Source organism: Ailuropoda melanoleuca, chromosome 4 (assembly GCF_002007445.2).
Source record: "Ailuropoda melanoleuca isolate Jingjing chromosome 4, ASM200744v2, whole genome shotgun sequence".
Lineage (NCBI taxonomy): Eukaryota > Metazoa > Chordata > Mammalia > Carnivora > Ursidae > Ailuropoda > Ailuropoda melanoleuca.
This window is the reverse complement of record NC_048221.1, coordinates 52630814-52648915: the sequence shown is the minus strand read 5'-3', so window position 1 is coordinate 52648915 and position 18102 is coordinate 52630814. Positions and strand designations below refer to the sequence as shown.

The window sequence follows — 18102 nt, the reverse complement described above, 5'->3', positions numbered from 1 at the left end:
GTAAGAAGTTCTATTGTTGCTACCACAACGAAACTAAAAGGAAGCAAAACTAAAAGGAAGCACCGAATCATAAGACAGCAATGGGGAAATAGTCACAGCCTTGTACAGAATATCAATGAATAGAGACAGGGAAGCTCTGGCTCCATTTTATTTACCATGATAGCTGGTTATGTTTACTGTCTGAAGAGCAAATATTTTGTAATTTTTATCTTGAGGCCTAGCAAATCATCAGGGCTTCTTGCTTTCCACTAATCAGCAGCAGAGGCTGAGTAACAATGCTACCTTTATGGGTATGGCTATGGTTATGAAAGAAAAAATCATTCCAGTTTTAAAAAGAATCCCTAGGGGGTCGCCTGGGTGGCACAGCGGTTAAGCGTCTGCCTTTGGCTCAGGGCGTGATCCTGGCGTTATGGGATCGAGCCCCACGTCAGGCTCCTCTGCTGTGAGCCTGCTTCTTCCTCTCCCACTCCCCCTGCTTGTGTTCCCTCTCTCGCTGGCTGTCTCTAGCTCTGTCAAATAAATAAATAAAATCTTTAAAAAAAAAAATAAAATAAAAAAAATAAAAAGAATCCCTAGGAGTTTTTACTTAAGAAATAAGTAGCTCATCATATTTTGCTTTTAGTTTTATCTACCAGGAAGATTTTGACTTGAACTTTAGGTCCGATATAAGTAGGTACTGTAATACTCTCTTAAGTTTATGAATTATTTCTCTATTTTCTTACATGGTATATATTTTCTTATCCTTACTTATCTTGTTTTTGTTTTGTGTAAGCCATCTATTAAAAAATGTTTAACAGTAGGTTGGGTAAAAATAAATAATAATTGAAAGTAATGCAACATTGTGTGTCAGCTCTACTTCAGTAAAAAAAAAAAACGTAATAACTAAAACTGGTACTTCATTAAAATCCTTACGGGGTACAAGTTGATTTGATTCAAAAGAACCCCCAAATTTCCGTACATTTCGGTCAGTTTAAAGTACCTGTGGCTGTCTGGCTTTGTTGTTTAGCTCATTGATGGATTATGAGTCCAAAACGTATAAGTGCATTTTAATTTCTGTTTGCTTTGCTTTGACTGCCTTCTCTGACTTAAGTCTCCTTTCTTTTCTCAATTGTGTAGTCCTCCTCTGTAGTCCCGTAACACATTGTATTTGTCTATATCTATCTGTTTATAATAATGGTCTGTTTACTCGCCTCTCTGCCATTATACCATAAGCTCTGTGAGGCCAAGAATTGTGCTTTGTTCCTGGCATAGTGCCTATCATATTGAGGTTTGCAGTAACTGTTTTGATGAGTGAATATTTCAAGATGATATATTGGTACCCTGAACCTTAAGCAAATTCTGAAGCTGCTTGATGATGACGAAGGGGGACAGGACAACTAAATTTTAATGAGTCAATATGATTCTATCTTTGAACTGCAGAACTGAAGATTTTAAGACCAGGTGTCAGTAACTGTGGCAGGCCTTACTGTTTGTTTTTGTAAACAAAGTTTTATTGGAACACAGCCATGCCCATTCATTTACCTTTTGTCTGTAGGGCTACTTTCATGCCTATTCCTGCAAGTATTGGCTGTGGCTGCTTTCCATAGTGTTGCATAGGCAGGGTGGGGTAGTTGGGACAGAACCTATATGGCGCATAAAAACAAAGTTGGAATATTTACTTTCTGTATCTTTACAGAAAAACTTTGTCATCCTTTGTTATTAATGAATGAAGAAATACTACATTATCTAGAGATAACCATCTCTAAAATGGGATAACTCTAGGGATGGTTATAAAGAGTAAATTACATGTGTGAGTAGTACCTACCACAGTGTTTGTCTTATTAAATATTATTAAATAATCAAGATAAGTATAATGACTTTTTAAAAAATATTTTATTTATTTATTTGAGAGAGAGCATAAGCAGGGGGAGGGGTGGAGGGAGAGGGAGAAGCAGGCTCCCCGCTGAGCAGGGAGCCTGACCTGGGGCTCGATCCCAGGACCCTGAGATCATGACCTGAGCCAAAAGTAGACGCTTAACCAACTGAGCCACCAGGCACCCCAGTATAATGACATTTTTATAAGTGTTCTCAGTGTTTCCTTGAGCACTTGAAACCACTTATATCAGAATATAAGATATACTGTTTAACAAAAGATTTTAAAAATATTTCTGGGTATTAAAATAAATAGATAATATAACATATTCCTGGGTATTTAGAAATTCTAGATATTTTCTCTCAGAAAAGAAGTGAGAACAGGGGAGAGAATAACAAAAAGAAAGTAGCAGAGTTCATGTGATCAAGCAATATAATTAAACTGCTGAAGGCATTATTTGATGGGGTTGGGATAATGGCATAAAAAAACTTATCCACAGAAGAATACGGAATTTGTATTAAAAAGATAACCGAATAAACATCTTGGATATTCTTTGACTAAAACACAAAGTATTTTAATTCAGATTAATTTAGGAATTGAGGGATCCCTAAAATGAAAGGCATCTTATGGCCTTAACTTGCTGAATTTCCTTGGAGCCTTCAAAAACAAAAATAAAATCCAATCCAAACTCTTCCTTTTTCTTAGACTGTGGTAGTTCCCACCATCACCCCACCAAAAACACCCTCATTATCTTGAAGACTTTAATGTACCTTTTGGATAAGCTATTGTACCAACTTCCATCTGAAGAATGTAAAAGATACAAGAGTAGAACATGAGAGAAGAAAATCAATAAATGGAGAGGTTCTGTGGAATAATGGTTAAGATGTGAGGGTCTGGAATCAGGGTCTGAGTCAAAATTTTGGTGCTTTGGTGTATGATTGGGGGAAATTCTTTAGTATCTTTAAATCTTAGTTTCCTTATCTGTAAAATGGGGTTAATAACAACTTTCTTCATTGTGTTGTACGAATCACACAGGCATGTAAAATAAAGCCCAGGCAAACAGTAAGCTGTCACTAAAGGTTAGCTGCTGTAGTAGTGGTGATGAAAAAGGAAAACTTGCTCTCTTCCCTTCTCTTCTTTCTTGTATTTTCCTTTGGCATAGTTACTCAAAGTATTCTAAGAATCAAATTGCCAGAATAATGTGTTTTCTTTCTTTTTCACTTAGTGTTTTAAGCACTGCATGATATTTTTAATAATGAAAAGTTAGGAGAGAAGAGCAAACCAAATATTTCCTGAGGACAAATTTAAGAATCTAACCTCATTCTACCAGTCATCTTGGCTGTTTTCATCTGTTCTTAGAGACTCTTCTTCGTCCAAGGCTTAAATAATAAAATTAAGTGAGAAATAAGAGGTACAGGAATATTGTCTCTGAAATCTTCAAGACACACTGGGGCTGACCCTGAAGGGTGAGAAATGATGACATCTGCTGGAATTATATGTAGAATATAATAATTTAAAAACCAAATCTCAAAAATGGTCATAAGTTAGACAAGTGTAAGTATTAAAGTAGGAATTTTAGTGATTGATGTGTCAAGTCACTTGGAACTTAGAGGCAGTTGGAACTTAGTGGCAGTTATGGAATAATGGGCAAGAATTGAGATAGCTAGTATTTTGGAGAAGTAAATTTGAGGGTTTTTTTTTTTTTCCACCATTTAAAACATCAAACTTCCCATGCTCGCAGCAGCACTATTCACAATGGCCAAGAGATGGAAGCAAACCAAATATCCATTGATAAACAAATGGATAAACAAAATGTGAGTACAGTAGTCCCCTGGTACCCACACGGGATACATTCCAAGACCCCCAGTGGATGCCTGAAACTGCAGATTGGGCTGAACCCTTTATATACTGTATTCGTATAGTATAAATATACATACTTGTGATAAAATTTAATTTATAAATTAGGCACAATAACAGTAATGACTAATAGGATAATTATGACAGCACACTACAGTAAAAATTATATGAATATGGTCTCTCTTTCTCTCTCTCTTTCTCAAAATGTTTTATTGTACTGTGTACTCACCCTTGTTCTTCCTGTGATAATGTGAGATGATGAAATGCCTTCATGGTGAGATGAAGTCAGGGTAATAACTTAGGCACTGTGATGTAGCAGTAGGCTACTATGACCTTCTGAGGATACATCAGAAAGAGGATCATCTAATACGGGACCTTGATTGACTGTGGGTAACTGAAAGTGAGAAGAATGAAACCACAGATATGGGGGGACTAATGTATATACATTCAAGGAAACGTAATATCTAGCCTTGAAAAGGAAGAAAATTCTCACACATGCAACAAAATGGATGAACCTTGAGGACATTATGCTAATTGAAATAGCCAGTCACATTAAGACAAATACTATATGATTTCACTAATTGCAGTCCCTAGAGGAGTCAAATCGCTAGGGACAGAAAGTAGAATGGTGGTTGCCAGGGGCTGGAACAAGGGGGAATGGGGACATTGTTTAATGGGGACAGAATTTCAGTTTTGCAGAATGGGAAAGTTCTGGAGCTCTGTTACACAACAATAAATATACTTAATGCTATCGAACTGTACACTTAGAAATTATTAAGATGGTAATTTTATGTTAGGAGTTTCTTCTTTTTTTTTTTTAAGATTATTTATTTATTTATTCGACAGAGATAGAGACAGGCAGCGAGAGAGGGAACACAAGCAGGGGGAGTAGGAGAGGAAGAAGCAGGCTCATAGTGGAAGAGCCTGATGTGGGGCTCGATCCCATAACACCGGGATCACGCCCTGAGCCGAAGGCAGACGCTTAACCGCTGTGCCACCCAGGCGCCCCTATGTTAGGAGTTTCTTATCACAATTTTCAGAACTTAATAAATCACACAGACTTGTTCATTTGGAAGGACACAATATGAAATCATTTGGAAACTAATGGATGAACTCAACTAAATAAAAAAACAAAACCCAAAGCAAATAGTGGAATAAACTGTAAAATTACTCTCTCTTTAATTACATTTCAGAGAGGCTCACTAAGATCAACAAAACAAGCCATTGCCTTTAAAGTCTAATTTATAGGCATGATTTTATGCTGAAGGTATTGGGAAACCTTGTAGATTTTTAAGGGAAGGGAAATTATGAAAATTATTTTTAAAGACATTTACTAGGAATCAAGAAGAATTAGAGTTCATAGGAGAGAGAGTACCCTGAGCTGGAATGGTCAATGAAGAGTCAGTGAAGAGGCATTTGCAGTGATTCTTAAAAGGTGAGTAGGATTTAGATGGAGAGAAGATTGTATAGGTGGTTGGTGAGGAGTGACCAAGAGATACGGGTAAGCAAGATATAACTAAGTAAGGGAAAGTTTAAATTGCCAGGATAAATTGTTTAAATTTGATTTTGTAGTTCTGAGGCATTGAAAATAATCATCATCATGACGATTTACAGAATACTGTTATGTTCATTATCTTATGTGAGCCCCAGAACCATGTGAGGAAAAGAATCCCTACTTTACAGGTAAGGAACCTGAAGCTCCTAGATGTTAAATGCCTTGCTAATAACTAGTTAAGTAGGCCTGGGGACCCAGCCTTAGACACCAGATCATATTCTCATACAGACTTTTGAGCAGTAGAATAATGTGTACTCTAGAAAGTTCATTTTTAGTGGCTGTATGTAGGATGGATTGTAGGAAGAGCAGGACTAAGAGCAGGGAGACCAGTTAGGATGCTGGTAGAGTTCTCTAGGTAGATCCAGAGTGGTGGCTTTAGGAACAGAAACAAAAGGGGCACCTGGCTGGCTCAGTTGGTAGAGCATGCGACTCTTGATCTCAGGGTTGTGAGTTCAAGCCCCATGTTGGGTGTAGAAATTACTTAAAAAATAAAATGATACTAGATCTGAATATTTAATAGAACCATAGATATTGTACACTTTAAGGGGCTTTCAAGGTCTTTTGATACAAGTCCCTAACTTTAGGCTGGGTCAACTCTTTGTTAATTTTATTTTCTATATGGGACAACTGAAGGGCAGAGGTAAGTGAATTGGCTAAAGTACTAATGTCTTCATCCTTGTATTTGTCATAACTTTTAATATCTATACTTCCTCTTCTGATTTGTTAAGGCCTTGCTAACTTGAGAGGATCCTTCCTGTTGTAAGACACCAGCAAAAAGTGCCCTACTAACCCACCACTTCTATATCCAGACATAAGTACTACTTATTTTTCTATCCCAAGTACTTAATACAGCATGTCATGTAGCAGTAAATGTTAAGTGAATAAGTAAGCAGATGTCATGGCTACTAAAAAGCATTTACTTCTACTGATGCCTGCAATTTAGGCCTCTGATTTGTGTCACAGAAAGTCTTTATGTCAGACATAAGAGTTCCTGTTTTTTAAAAATTAAACTTTATTTTGGAATAGATTTTAAAAAATACAGAAAAATAAAAAAATACGGTACATAGTGTTTCCATACACCCCTCACCCAGTTTCAGTTTCCTCTAACATTGTTTTCTTACATTTCTGTGGTATATTTTTTCAAAACTAAGAAACCAACGTTGCTACATTAGTATTAACTAAAGCCCAGATTTTATTCATATTTCACCAGTTTTTCCACTAATGGCCTTCCTTCTCCTCACACCCTTTGCCAACCTCTGCCCAGGATCTAATCCAAATTACCACATTGCACGCAGTTGTCCTGTTCCCTTAGTCTCCTCTTGTCTATGACAGTTTCTTAATCTTTACTTGTTTTGGGGTGTGTGTGTGTGTGTGTGTGTGTGTGTGTGTGTGTGTGACCTTGACTGTTCTGAGAAGTACTCATCAGGTATTTTATAGAGTATACCTCAATTTGAGTTTGTCTGTTTTTCTCATGATAGACTGGTTAAGCTTCTCAAAGGTTGAAGAGATGTCAAAGAGGTGTCACTGATTATGTTAAGCTTTGGTTACTTAATCAAGATAGTGTATGTCAGCTTCTCTGTTGTAAAATTACTCTTTTCCCCTTTATTCTCCAAGACTGAGTTGCTAAGGACAACATACCACATGAGGACTCTACCTCCTGGAGGGGGGTACTATCTATATATATTTGGGATTCTTCAGTACAAAAGATTTGACTCTTCTCCCTAATTATTCATTCAGTCATTTGTTTATATCAGTATGAACTCATGTATGTGCATTTTATACTTTGGATTTTAGTCCAGTACTATCATCATTTTGTTGCTTAATTGTGTCAGCTTTGGCCCCTGGGAGCTCTTTCAACTTGTCTTTTGTGTCCCTTTAACATACCTTATCCTTTGACCTTTGAGCGCTTTTTGCTTTCTGATACCGTAAGACACTCCAAACTCATCTTGTTTTTCCCCTGTCCCAGCCCTAGAATCGGCCATTTCTCCAGGAAGTCTTGGTTTCTTTCACTGGATTTAGCAAGCAAGATTTGAGTCCTGGTTGTGTGTGTTCATTGCTACTGGAGTGTAGCATCTAGGCCCTCTCAGCTAACAGACCTAGAAAATACATGTGTGCATACTAACCCAGGTATACATGTATCTGTAATTGTTTCTGTGTCTATTCCATCTGTACAATGACTAAGCTAAACATGAGAACATGAATTCATTCTGAGGTCTTCAACTCTAATCCAGTGTGATGGGGTTCATTCTAGCCTTTCCTGTTTACTTATTTGTAACTTCCCCTGCCTGACAGTGAAACATCTGAATGTAACCATCCATCATCCATTTTACTTATTGTTCATCCATAGTAGGCCATAAAGCACTTTCAGAATTATGAATCTCCCTACCTGTGGGAGAAACAAATTCACCAACTAAGGTATAGTGTTTATATAGTTCCTTTTGTCTTTAGTTTTATAGTTTCTAGCCCAAACACCATTTTCCAGTGTTACTTAGGTCTTCCCCCCACCACCTTCCTTTCAGTAGGGTGGTCACGTATTTGTAATGCTGTTAGATTTCATTTTTCACAATCTTTATTCTATTTTGAGATCCCCATGGCCTGCTTGGTTTTTTTTTCTTTCTTGTTTTCTTTTTTTAAGTTTACATACATCAAAGCTTACTCTTTCTGATGTATAGTCATATGGATTTTAACAGTTGTATGCAATCATGTATCTGTCAGTGCTGTATACAGTTTCTTCACCCCAAAAGTCCCCCCTGCACTTCCCCTTTTAATCAACCACTTCCTTCTCCACCAGTCTTTGGCAATCTAATCTGCTTTCCATCGCTTTAGTTTTGCCACTTCCAGAGATCATAGGAATGGAATTATATAATGTGTAGCCCTTTGAGTCTTGCTTCTTTCATTTAATAAAATGCATTAAGATTCACCCACTTTNTTTCTGATGTATAGTCATATGGATTTTAACAGTTGTATGCAATCATGTATCTGTCAGTGCTGTATACAGTTTCTTCACCCCAAAAGTCCCCCCTGCACTTCCCCTTTTAATCAACCACTTCCTTCTCCACCCAGTCTTTGGCAATCTAATCTGCTTTCCATCGCTTTAGTTTTGCCACTTCCAGAGATCATAGGAATGGAATTATATAATGTGTAGCCCTCTGAGTCTTGCTTCTTTCATTTAATAAAATGCATTAAGATTCACCCACTTTTTTTTTAAGACTTTATTTTTAAGTAATCTCTGCATCTAACGTGGGGCTCAGACTTACAACCCTGAGATCAAGAGTTGCATGCTCCACATACTGAGCTAGCCAGGTGCCCTAAGATTTCATCCAGCTTGCTGGATCAAGGAGTATTCCATTGTATGGATGTACCATAGTTTGATTACCTATTCCCCCACTGAAGGATATCTTGGTTGTATCCAGTATTTAGTAATTATAAAGAGAGCTACTACAAACATTTATGTATAGGTTTTTCAGTTCATTTGGGTTAGTATCTAGGGGCCTGATTGCTAGGTGATATGGTAAATCCATGTTTAACTTTGGACAGTTTGACAGTTTCTTATGAAGTGTACTAGTTTGCATTCCCACCAGCAATGAATGAGAGTTCCTGTTGCTCCACATCATCACCAGCATTTGTTATTGTAAGCATTCATTCATACCATTAAGTATGATGCCACCTGTGGGTTTTTCATAAATACCCATCTTTAGTTTAATAAGTTTCTTCCTATTCTTAATTTGCTGAGAGGTTTATCATGAATAGATGTTGAATTTTAATGAAAGCTTTTTCTGCATCTGTTGATATGACATCTGGTTTTTCTTTTGCAGCCTATTAGTATGGTGAATTACATCGATTGATTTTCATGTGTTGAGCCAGCCTAACATTCCTGAAATGAATCTCACTTAGTTGTAATATATTAATTATCTTTTTTAAATATTGCTAGATTTAATTTGCTAAGCACTTTTGCATATATGTGTTGCTTTTTAGTTTTTTTTTTTTTTAAGATTTTATTTATTTATGTGATAGAGAGACAGCCAGCAAGAGAGGGAACACAAGCAGGGGAGTGGGAGAGGAAGAAGCAGGCTCCCAGCGGAGGAGCCCCATGTGGGACTCGATCCTGGAACGCCGGGATCACACCCTGAGCCGAAGGCAGATGCTTAACGACTGCACTACCCAGGCGCCGCCTATGTGTTGCTTTTTAAAAGTCAAATTGACTTCCAGAATATCTCATTTTGATGTGGATTGTAAAAAAACAACTGCCCTAGAGATCATGATTTCTTTGTTACTGCCTTCCTAAAATCATTCTTTTTCTTCATGTCATAATATGAAAGATTGACTTTATGTATTTAGGATTTTAGATAAAAATCAGAGTTATTTGGAAAATTGTACATTTTTAGGTAATCATTTAACAAAAAATGTGAAAATATCCCCTCTTAACAGATGATATTTGGCTATTAATTGATGGTGTGTTTTAGCTACCTTTTTCTTTTCTTTTTTTTTTTTAATTTTTATTTTTTTGGTGCTTTTTCCTTTTAAATTGATTTTTTTTTCTGATGTAGACATTTGGAGCTTATTGTTTTAATGGGTTAAATTAGCTTTATTAGTATACCTTGTCAGCATTCACTGATAATTTCCAAATGGCTGAAGAATTGGGATATATTCAATCCAGAATGAGAGCTTTAAAGTATAACCTCCCAAGGAGAACATAGTTCTGGTGTTGATTCTGGTGGTGAATGACTATTTCGGGTTGTTTTTGTTTTTTGTTTTATTAAATCCTTTGTAGGGATATGTGTAATGAATCTCTGATAATTCTGTGCGAGTGAATATGGGATATTAATATAATGGCTGATGGGACGGTTTAATAACCCAACTCCAAGAGTGAAGGAGAGTCACATAACTCAAAGGATCATGGAGAAAGCATTCTTGCTGATAGGATCATTCCTCCTTCTAGAATGCTACCTAGAGAACTGGCATAGTTTTATTGCTGACAGCTCGGCAATAGAAGATTGCTGTGTAGAGGGGTCAAGATTCAGGTAGCCCTTTTATCGTGTAAGCAGTCACTTCTAATTTTGTGCAAACTTTTAAAATTATGTATGTTAAATAAATATCCTCGACTGCCCCCTCACATACATGCAAAGGCAATTAGGTTTCAGAACAAGGGGTACTAAGGCCTCACCCCCCTAAGGGTAAACAGAAGAAGACAGGCAGCTTGAGTTTTACAGAGAACTCAGCTTGAATGTTGAAGATGGAAAATATATTACAATGTTTTGGATTTTTTCCCTACATCTTCTGTAAAAATTTAAAGTACTCAGATCTATTTCCATGGAATAGCTTTTAAAAACATGGACACTCTGGTTCAAAGGCTAAGTATGTTTCTAAAATCTTTGAGACATGTGAAATGTCCTTGTATCCAAGAGAAAACAGTCCTCTAGATCAATGATGACATGTCCAAGAAACTATACTTAGGAAGCTGTCAGTTGGAAAAGGTTGTTTATTTTCTAAAAAGGTTCATCATAACGTACTACTTGTATCCTGGTGAAGAAGTAACTTGACGGAGAGTCAGTTAACATTTAGAGGTTTACTGCAAGATTCAAAACAGGCAACCAGTAGGTATTCAGAATATTTGAATCATCACATTAGAAAGCTGAGATAGTCTAAGCAGGACTCAGTCTGTCCCCGTGTGTGTATGTGTGTGTGTGTTTCTGAAACATTCATTTGCCTCATTGAGATAAAGTATTTGTTCTGTGTGCATAGAAACACATTAGAGGGGCGCCTGGGTGGCACAGCGGTTAAGTGTCTGCCTTCGGCTCAGGGCGTGATCCCGGCGTTGTGGGATCGCCCCACATCAGGCTCCTCTGCTATGAGCCTGCTTCTTCCTCTCCCACTCCCCCTGCTTGTGTTCCCTCTCTCGCTGGCTGTCTCTATCTCTGTCGAATAAATAAATAAAATCTTAAAAAAAAAAAAAGAAAAACATCATGTAGTTCATGCTACATATTAAATATTCCTTTTTCCCTATTACCTTATTTTATTACTCCAGAATAAAACTTTTATAAAACAGCCTTGGCAAACCAAATTCAGGATTAATCTAAATGCCTATTGAGCTGAGATCAAGAACACCAAATTAGCTTATTTCATATTAAAACACTTTATGGTTTTCCTTCTCTCAAACACCAAAGATACCTTATTTTTTTTTCGTTTTAAGACATCAAAACAAAACTGTACATCTTGCACCTGTCTTAAGGTGCCCAGAGCCCCAAACCTTTTTTTTTTCCTTTTCTGCTTTCTGTATTCATAGTTGGCTAGAAGGATTTTATATTTAATGCCTGTATTATGACTACAATAGTTTTTTCTCATTAATACCATTAACTGTAAGTAGTAGACTGGCTCTTCTTTGGGAGTTTTTATATAGCATCAGTGCTTAAATTATTCATATTTGATATTTGAGAACCTCTTCCCAGAAGTCTTTTATTCTTGGACAGTTTTGCTAGACTTGGGAGATTTGCTTGATTTTTACTCAAATTCCTTACTAGTATATTTTGAATAAGTAATCTTTTTTTTTTCTTTAAGGCAACTTTGGGTATTTCTCTAAACCTCAATTTTTTTGTTAGCAAGGAACTCATTGGGTTGTTGTAGAAATGAGAATTTGCTAGGCATACAAAGCACCTAGTACAGGTCTTGGTACATAGTAGGTATTTAGTAAGCCGTAGCTGTTGTAGTGATTTATGAAACATTATATGAAATTATACCTTAAAGTTAATTTACTTCCTGGTTGGCACTTCATTTTTCTAAACAAATCTCATTCATTTATCTGTGTGTAGGAGGCAAGAGCTGAATGACAATACCAGAGGGATGGCATAATGGCATGGCCATTTATTTTAATACAGTTTTGAGGCAAATCTGACTTTGGGTTTGCTACAGGCTCTTTGCCGCTGGGTTTCTTTAGGTGATACGCTCAAAATTTCTTTAGATTTATCTGATATGACCTGTTCATTGGCTTGGAGTGCCAAATAAGACTGTTTCCCTAAGTATTTAAAGCAATACAATTCCAAATCTCATCCTGTGTGAGAATTGTTTAAAGTTCATTTTTCTTCAGATCCTCTTCCCAGATATTTCCAAGGACATTCAAGGCTTTTTAGTTGAAAGGTTGCTTCCTAATTTTTATAAGAGAAAACGTTCCAGCCACTGCAAGGGTTGGGTGGGGCTGGGGATGATACTGTAGTTCATCAGAGCCTAGGAGATGTATGAGGGGAGGAGGGAGGTGGTCTATCCAGATAAAATGTGTCAGTGCCCAAGTAGGGTTGGAAAGTGCATCCATTATGGGGTGATGTACCCAGGTGGGACGAGGATGGTGCCCACACCAGGGAGGAGGTGGCTACAGAGGTATGAGATGGATTACATACAGAAGGGTAGGGGCTTGGTAAAATAAGTAAATATACTGAGGATAATGGAAGCCAGGTTTTTCACTGTAAGAGAAGAGTTCCAAATTTGGAAAGGAAGAAAACTATGAACCTTGTGGTATTGGATTGGAATATTATGATTATTTCAAAATTTTAAAATTTTAAAATAATGAAATAAAAATGATAACTTAAAATATAACTTAAAAAACAAAGGTATTTCAGTTTGTAAATGGAACCACGTATTATTTATGTACCTCTTAAAAGTGATTGCCAAAATTTTGTAAGCTTTGCAAAGAACCATGTGATTTATAAGCCAATCTTAAAAGCTTAAGGAAAAGCTTTGGTTTTTTAATTTGCAGCTTTATATATTGAATATTATAAAATCTTAAAATAAAATGTTTTAAATATACCTTTTATATACACAAAAACTCCCTTGAGCATTTAATAGAAGTTTTTAAAAAAAGGACAAGGAGAACATAGATGGTCTACCTGATAAAGTTGAATTATAGTTCAGGCCCTGAGCTCCCTGGTATCCAAAGCAAAAAGTTAATATGCGGGGATTTTAATCTTGGGTCCATGAATATCTTAGGATTTTATGGAAATCTTTGTGTGTGTGTGTGTGTGTGTGTACACCTTTTTTTCTGGAGAAAGAATGTGTAGTTTTCATCAAATTCTCAAAGGTGGTATTTGATCCAAAAAAGGTTGAACTATTGTATCATATTTTTTTAAAGAGGATGGGTACCGCAGGGTCCTCTATAAATTCAATTTTAGGAATCTTTTTGCAGCAAACATTAATAGAGCATGTGTTATGGAATTAAACTTAGGTTTTAGATTAGGCTTTACATATGTGGGGAATTAATATTTTATTGAGTGCCTTTTTTTGTGCCTAGAAGAAAAAGCTCTGGGGGCGCCTGGGTGGCACAGCGGTTGAGCGTCTGCCTTCGGCTCAGGGCGTGATCCTGGCGTTATGGGATCGAGCCCCACATCAGGCTCCTCTGCTGTGAGCCTGCTTCTTCCTCTCCCACTCCCCCTGCTTGTGTTCCCTCTCTCGCTGGCTGTCTCTATCTCTGTCAAATAAATAAATAAAATCTTTAAAAAAAAAAAAAAGAAAAAAAAAGAAAAAGCTCTGGTACATTAATCCATTTCATTCTCACAACATTTATAATAAAGTAAAGATTATTCCTGTATTTTTGATGAGGAAACTGAGACTCAGATTAAAAAGCTTGCCCAGGGTTACAAAGTAAGAGGCCCAGTAAGAAAGAAGCAGGTTTTTCTACTCTTCCATTACCATTCTCTCCAGCCAAGTGTCTGCTGTGTACTGGGCATAGCACAGGGTGCTGGTGATGTAATGTTGAACACAAGAGACTCTGGTTTCTGTTTCCCTCTCTCTCAAAAAGAAGGTGAGGGAAACAAGTGTGCAAAATAATAAAACTGGTGTGCCTTCCTCTAATTTTAAAACTAGTGAGAATGTAATTATTTCAGATATTCCCTTTGGTCATCCATTTTTTCTTGTAAGATTGTTAACAATACTTCATTGAGTTTCCTTAGCCTCCCAGTATCCTTATGGAAGAACACGTATTATACAAATTCACAAATGAGGATATGTGTAAATAGGATGGTCTTATCATTGAGTCTATTAGTGGGATCAGTTTAGTATCCAGTTTTCTAATACTTGATACCACATAGTAATCATCAGTCTGCATATTACAAAAAATTTAAAGTTTTTAAAACTACGTGTATCTGTATTAAATCTTCTCTAAGAGTACTTAATTTTTCTTTTTCTCCCTTTCAGGGATTTTAAAAATAGACAAAAAGAAGAGAGATTCAGCAGTATCTCTCTCCTTTGGTAGCAAGGACATGCTTTGTGCTGCTGAAATGGAGAGAGAGAAAGAGACTAAACCCTTAGGGTCCAGAATGTCTGGCAACGCTGCCCTAGAGGCCACACCACAGCTGTAGACATACAGGGTTTCCCATCAGGGCATTTGCTCTGAAGGGGAGGATTCTTGTGGAAGCAACTTGGCTTAGAGAAATGTGAAGCCGCTCTTGGCAGAAGTTGAGCTGCGGAGTGAAGCGCTCTGCTTTAGCGCTGTGGCTGAGATGCCGTTGGTGTTATTCTGAGTATGAGCCCACGAGAAGGTGTGGAGTTCGTGCAGGACATGACAACAAAATGTTTTATAATCTCATCATACACGCCAAAGAGAAGAGTGAGTTTCAAAAAAATATAAATGCATATTTAAAACTGTTGGGAAATTTTTTTCTCTTTGTTTTTTGGTACTCCCCAATAAAAGAATTTTACTGGTAGATTGCATAGTGCCTCTAGCAGCGATAGCTGGTGCCTTGAGATCTATTTTAATTTAGCATATGAAATGAAGTGCGTATTTTCTAAGAAATTTTATTCATTTTTTGTGTGTGATAATGGAGAAGTCTCTTGAAGATTCTTGCTGCACTGTAAATGATTTTATAAAATTACCATGAAAGTAGTTAAGATGGGGCACCTGGGTAGCTCAGTCAGTTGGGTGTCCAACTCTTGTTTTCAGTTGGGGTCATGACCTTGGGATCATGGGATGTAGCCCCATGCCAGGCTTCACGCTCAGCATAGAGTATGGGCTTCATGGTCAGCACTGAGTATGCTTAAGGTTCTCTCACCCTCCCCCCCCCCAAATAAATAAATAAACAAATAAATAAATAAATAATTGTAAGAATCTTTAAAAAAGAAAGTAGTTAAAAGCACAGATAGGCTTTATATGCTTAAAAACCTGGGTTCAAATCCCTTCTTCATTACTTGTTTGTTACCTTGAGCAAGTTTCTTATCCTCTCAGTTTCACGTTTGAGTTGGAGATAGTAGTAATAATAACTTCCTCCTAGGGTTATTACGAGGATTATATTGAATTTGTGTAAAATTCTATATATGGTAATATAGTGATTACATACTAAATATTTTATAAATGGAAACATGGGTAACGAAATAAGGAAGGAGATAAATACATGCTGTTTTTATTTTCTTTAGAAAGTATTGAAGAGAAATGAGTTGCCTTTCAACTTAAAAATATTTTATTTTCTAAAAATTCCCTACAACAAATCAGCATCTTTGCATCCTCCTACATCTTCCCCTGAAATTGCTATAAGAGTTCTCTTATGGCTAGACACCCGCTTGTTACCAGTGTTGAAGTTACAAGGTGAAATTGTTAAGATTTAGGTATCAGCAATGTAAGTACCCATTTTTGCATTTAACTTGGTACATGGAACACAGTATTAGTCAAATTAATTAATCTAGAAACTTGGGTAATTTACAAGAAACTCTTTTAAAGTCATACTCTCTGGTGTCACTAGAATTAAAGAGGCTTTTCACTGTGAACAGCTTTATTAGATGCTGTTATGATTATAATTGTTTTTTTAAAACATGAAACTTGGCAGTTGAAACCTGTCGAAACACAAAAGCTTTGATTTGGGTTTTATGAAACAGTAAGGTATTTTTAAAAACTTGAATTGAAAAATAAGTTAATAGATAGCAACCAGATTGTGTGTTTTAAATTTTTTGTAAAGTTTAGAAACTGAACTTGAGAATGCCTCTCACACCTTCAATTATGTTTATTTTTGAAGCTGTGAGTCAAGATTTTTTCTGTAGCAGGACAGGGCATTTTGCAGACAGTTTAACCTGTTTGCCAGTTTTTATACACTGACTGAAACGTACGTATAATTTATTTCCTTGGTCTGAAAAATAAACCTTTGTAACTAACTCAGTGCCCATCAGAGGCTCTAGCTCAGAGTAGGTATTTTTTTTATTCATTCATGAAATACTGTGAGGAAGAGGAAGAGAGTCTCCCCAAAGGGAATGCAAAGTTTCATGGGGGCACTGTGGTCTTGGATAGAGAGACATAGCTGGGCATTCCAGGGTGAGAGAACGCAGCAGCCAGTACCCAGAGGTGGTACCGTGTTGGTATTATGTGTAGTTTACAAGCCATCCAGTCCTGTTGAGCTCCTGTCACAATGTGGCTCTAATGACATAGGAACAAAAATGAAGCTAACAAGATAGCTACCTTCCTTTAGAATAAGTAGAATACAAATGAAGCATCTCCCTTGAGATTTGGTTTGTCATTTGAGGTAGGTCAGACTATGAGAACATCAAAGATCGGTTGAATAGCAAAGGTAAGCAAGTGAGCCTTAATTTTCTCAGCTTTAAAAATGAAGCCAAATAAATAACTAGAATGAAGGTTATTTTGCAGATTAAATGAAGTAATGTATATGAATAGCATAGTACATATAAGGGTCACTATTCTCTTGGTTGCCTTGATAGTAGTAGTTGTAATGAAAATAGTAATACATTGTTTATGGTGAAGAAATAATTCTTTATCCAAAAGAATCCATGGTGTGTTGCAGCATAACAAAGCTTTATAAATATCCTAATTCTGGTGTCAATCACACATACTGCACAGTGTCATTTGTGTAATGTGACTACAATTTTGTCTTCTGATTTTATGATTTAGTTTTTTGTCTGAATATTTTATATAAATATATAGGGTAGTAACTGCTTAATCTACAGATTTACTATAGCAGTTACCATGGAGTACAGGTGACACTTCTCTACGGAAGTCTTTTATTGGAATGCTTAATTCCTTCCTCGTCCCTTATTCTACCGCCCCCCTAGAATTTTTAACTGCTCGTTAAGTTTAAATTTGTACAGAGTACAAGATCTTCTCAGTTTATTCAGCTAAGAATTTTTATCTTAAGAGGCTTCAGAGATGAGGACCCTGGGCCCAAGTGAGGCTTTTCTACACAGGTAATTGGTGCCAAAACCAGGATTCAGTCTATATTTTCTTCTCTCCTTGCCTAGGGCTTTCTTTAGTATATATCATTCTGTGATCAAGTACATCTATGTATAAACCTGTATGGATCATAAGAGTTGGTGTGGCTGATGAGAGAACCAAGTCCAGTTAGAAATGTTTCATGGAGGAATGATTTTCAAAGTTGAACAGCTTTTAAATAAGTTCAAGTTTTAACAGTTCTTGAAATATAATTCATATACCATACAATTCACTCATTGAAATTGCACAATTGCGTGACTTTTACTATAGTCACAAAGTTTTGTGACTATCAATTTTAGAACATTTTTTTAAAAAGATTTTATTTATTTATTTGACACAGAGAGAGAGACAGCCAGCGAGAGAGGGAACACAAGCAGGGGGAGTGGGAGGAAGCAACAGGCTCCCAGTGGAGGAGCCTGATGTGGGGCTCGATCCCAGGACTCTGGGATCATGCCCTGAGCCGAAGGCAGACGCTCAATGACCGAGCCACCCAGGCACCCCAATTTTAGAACATTTTTATTACTCCAAAAGGAAACTATATACATTTTAGCCATTACTGCCTAATCTCTCCATTCACCTCAGCCCTAAACAACCACTAACCTAGTTTCTACTTCTGTACATTTATTTATTTATTTATTTATTTATTTATTT

The 18102-nt window shown here is 36.7% G+C and overlaps 1 protein-coding gene across 7 annotated transcripts in view; it reads left to right on the top strand.

The window, feature by feature from the left end:
- The window catches only part of TMCC1 (transmembrane and coiled-coil domain family 1), a 239531-nt gene that overhangs the window by 137605 nt on the left and 83824 nt on the right, over positions 1–18102 (top strand). Inside the window, exon 2 of one of the 7 annotated variants that reach the window (XM_034658809.1) lies at positions 14442–14853. The exons of the other annotated variants lie outside the window; for them this stretch is intronic. Within the exon in view, the coding sequence (XP_034514700.1) occupies positions 14770–14853 (84 nt within the window). The 5' untranslated portion in view covers positions 14442–14769. The remainder of the gene's footprint in view (positions 1–14441; positions 14854–18102) is intronic. 7 annotated transcript variants of the gene reach the window in all.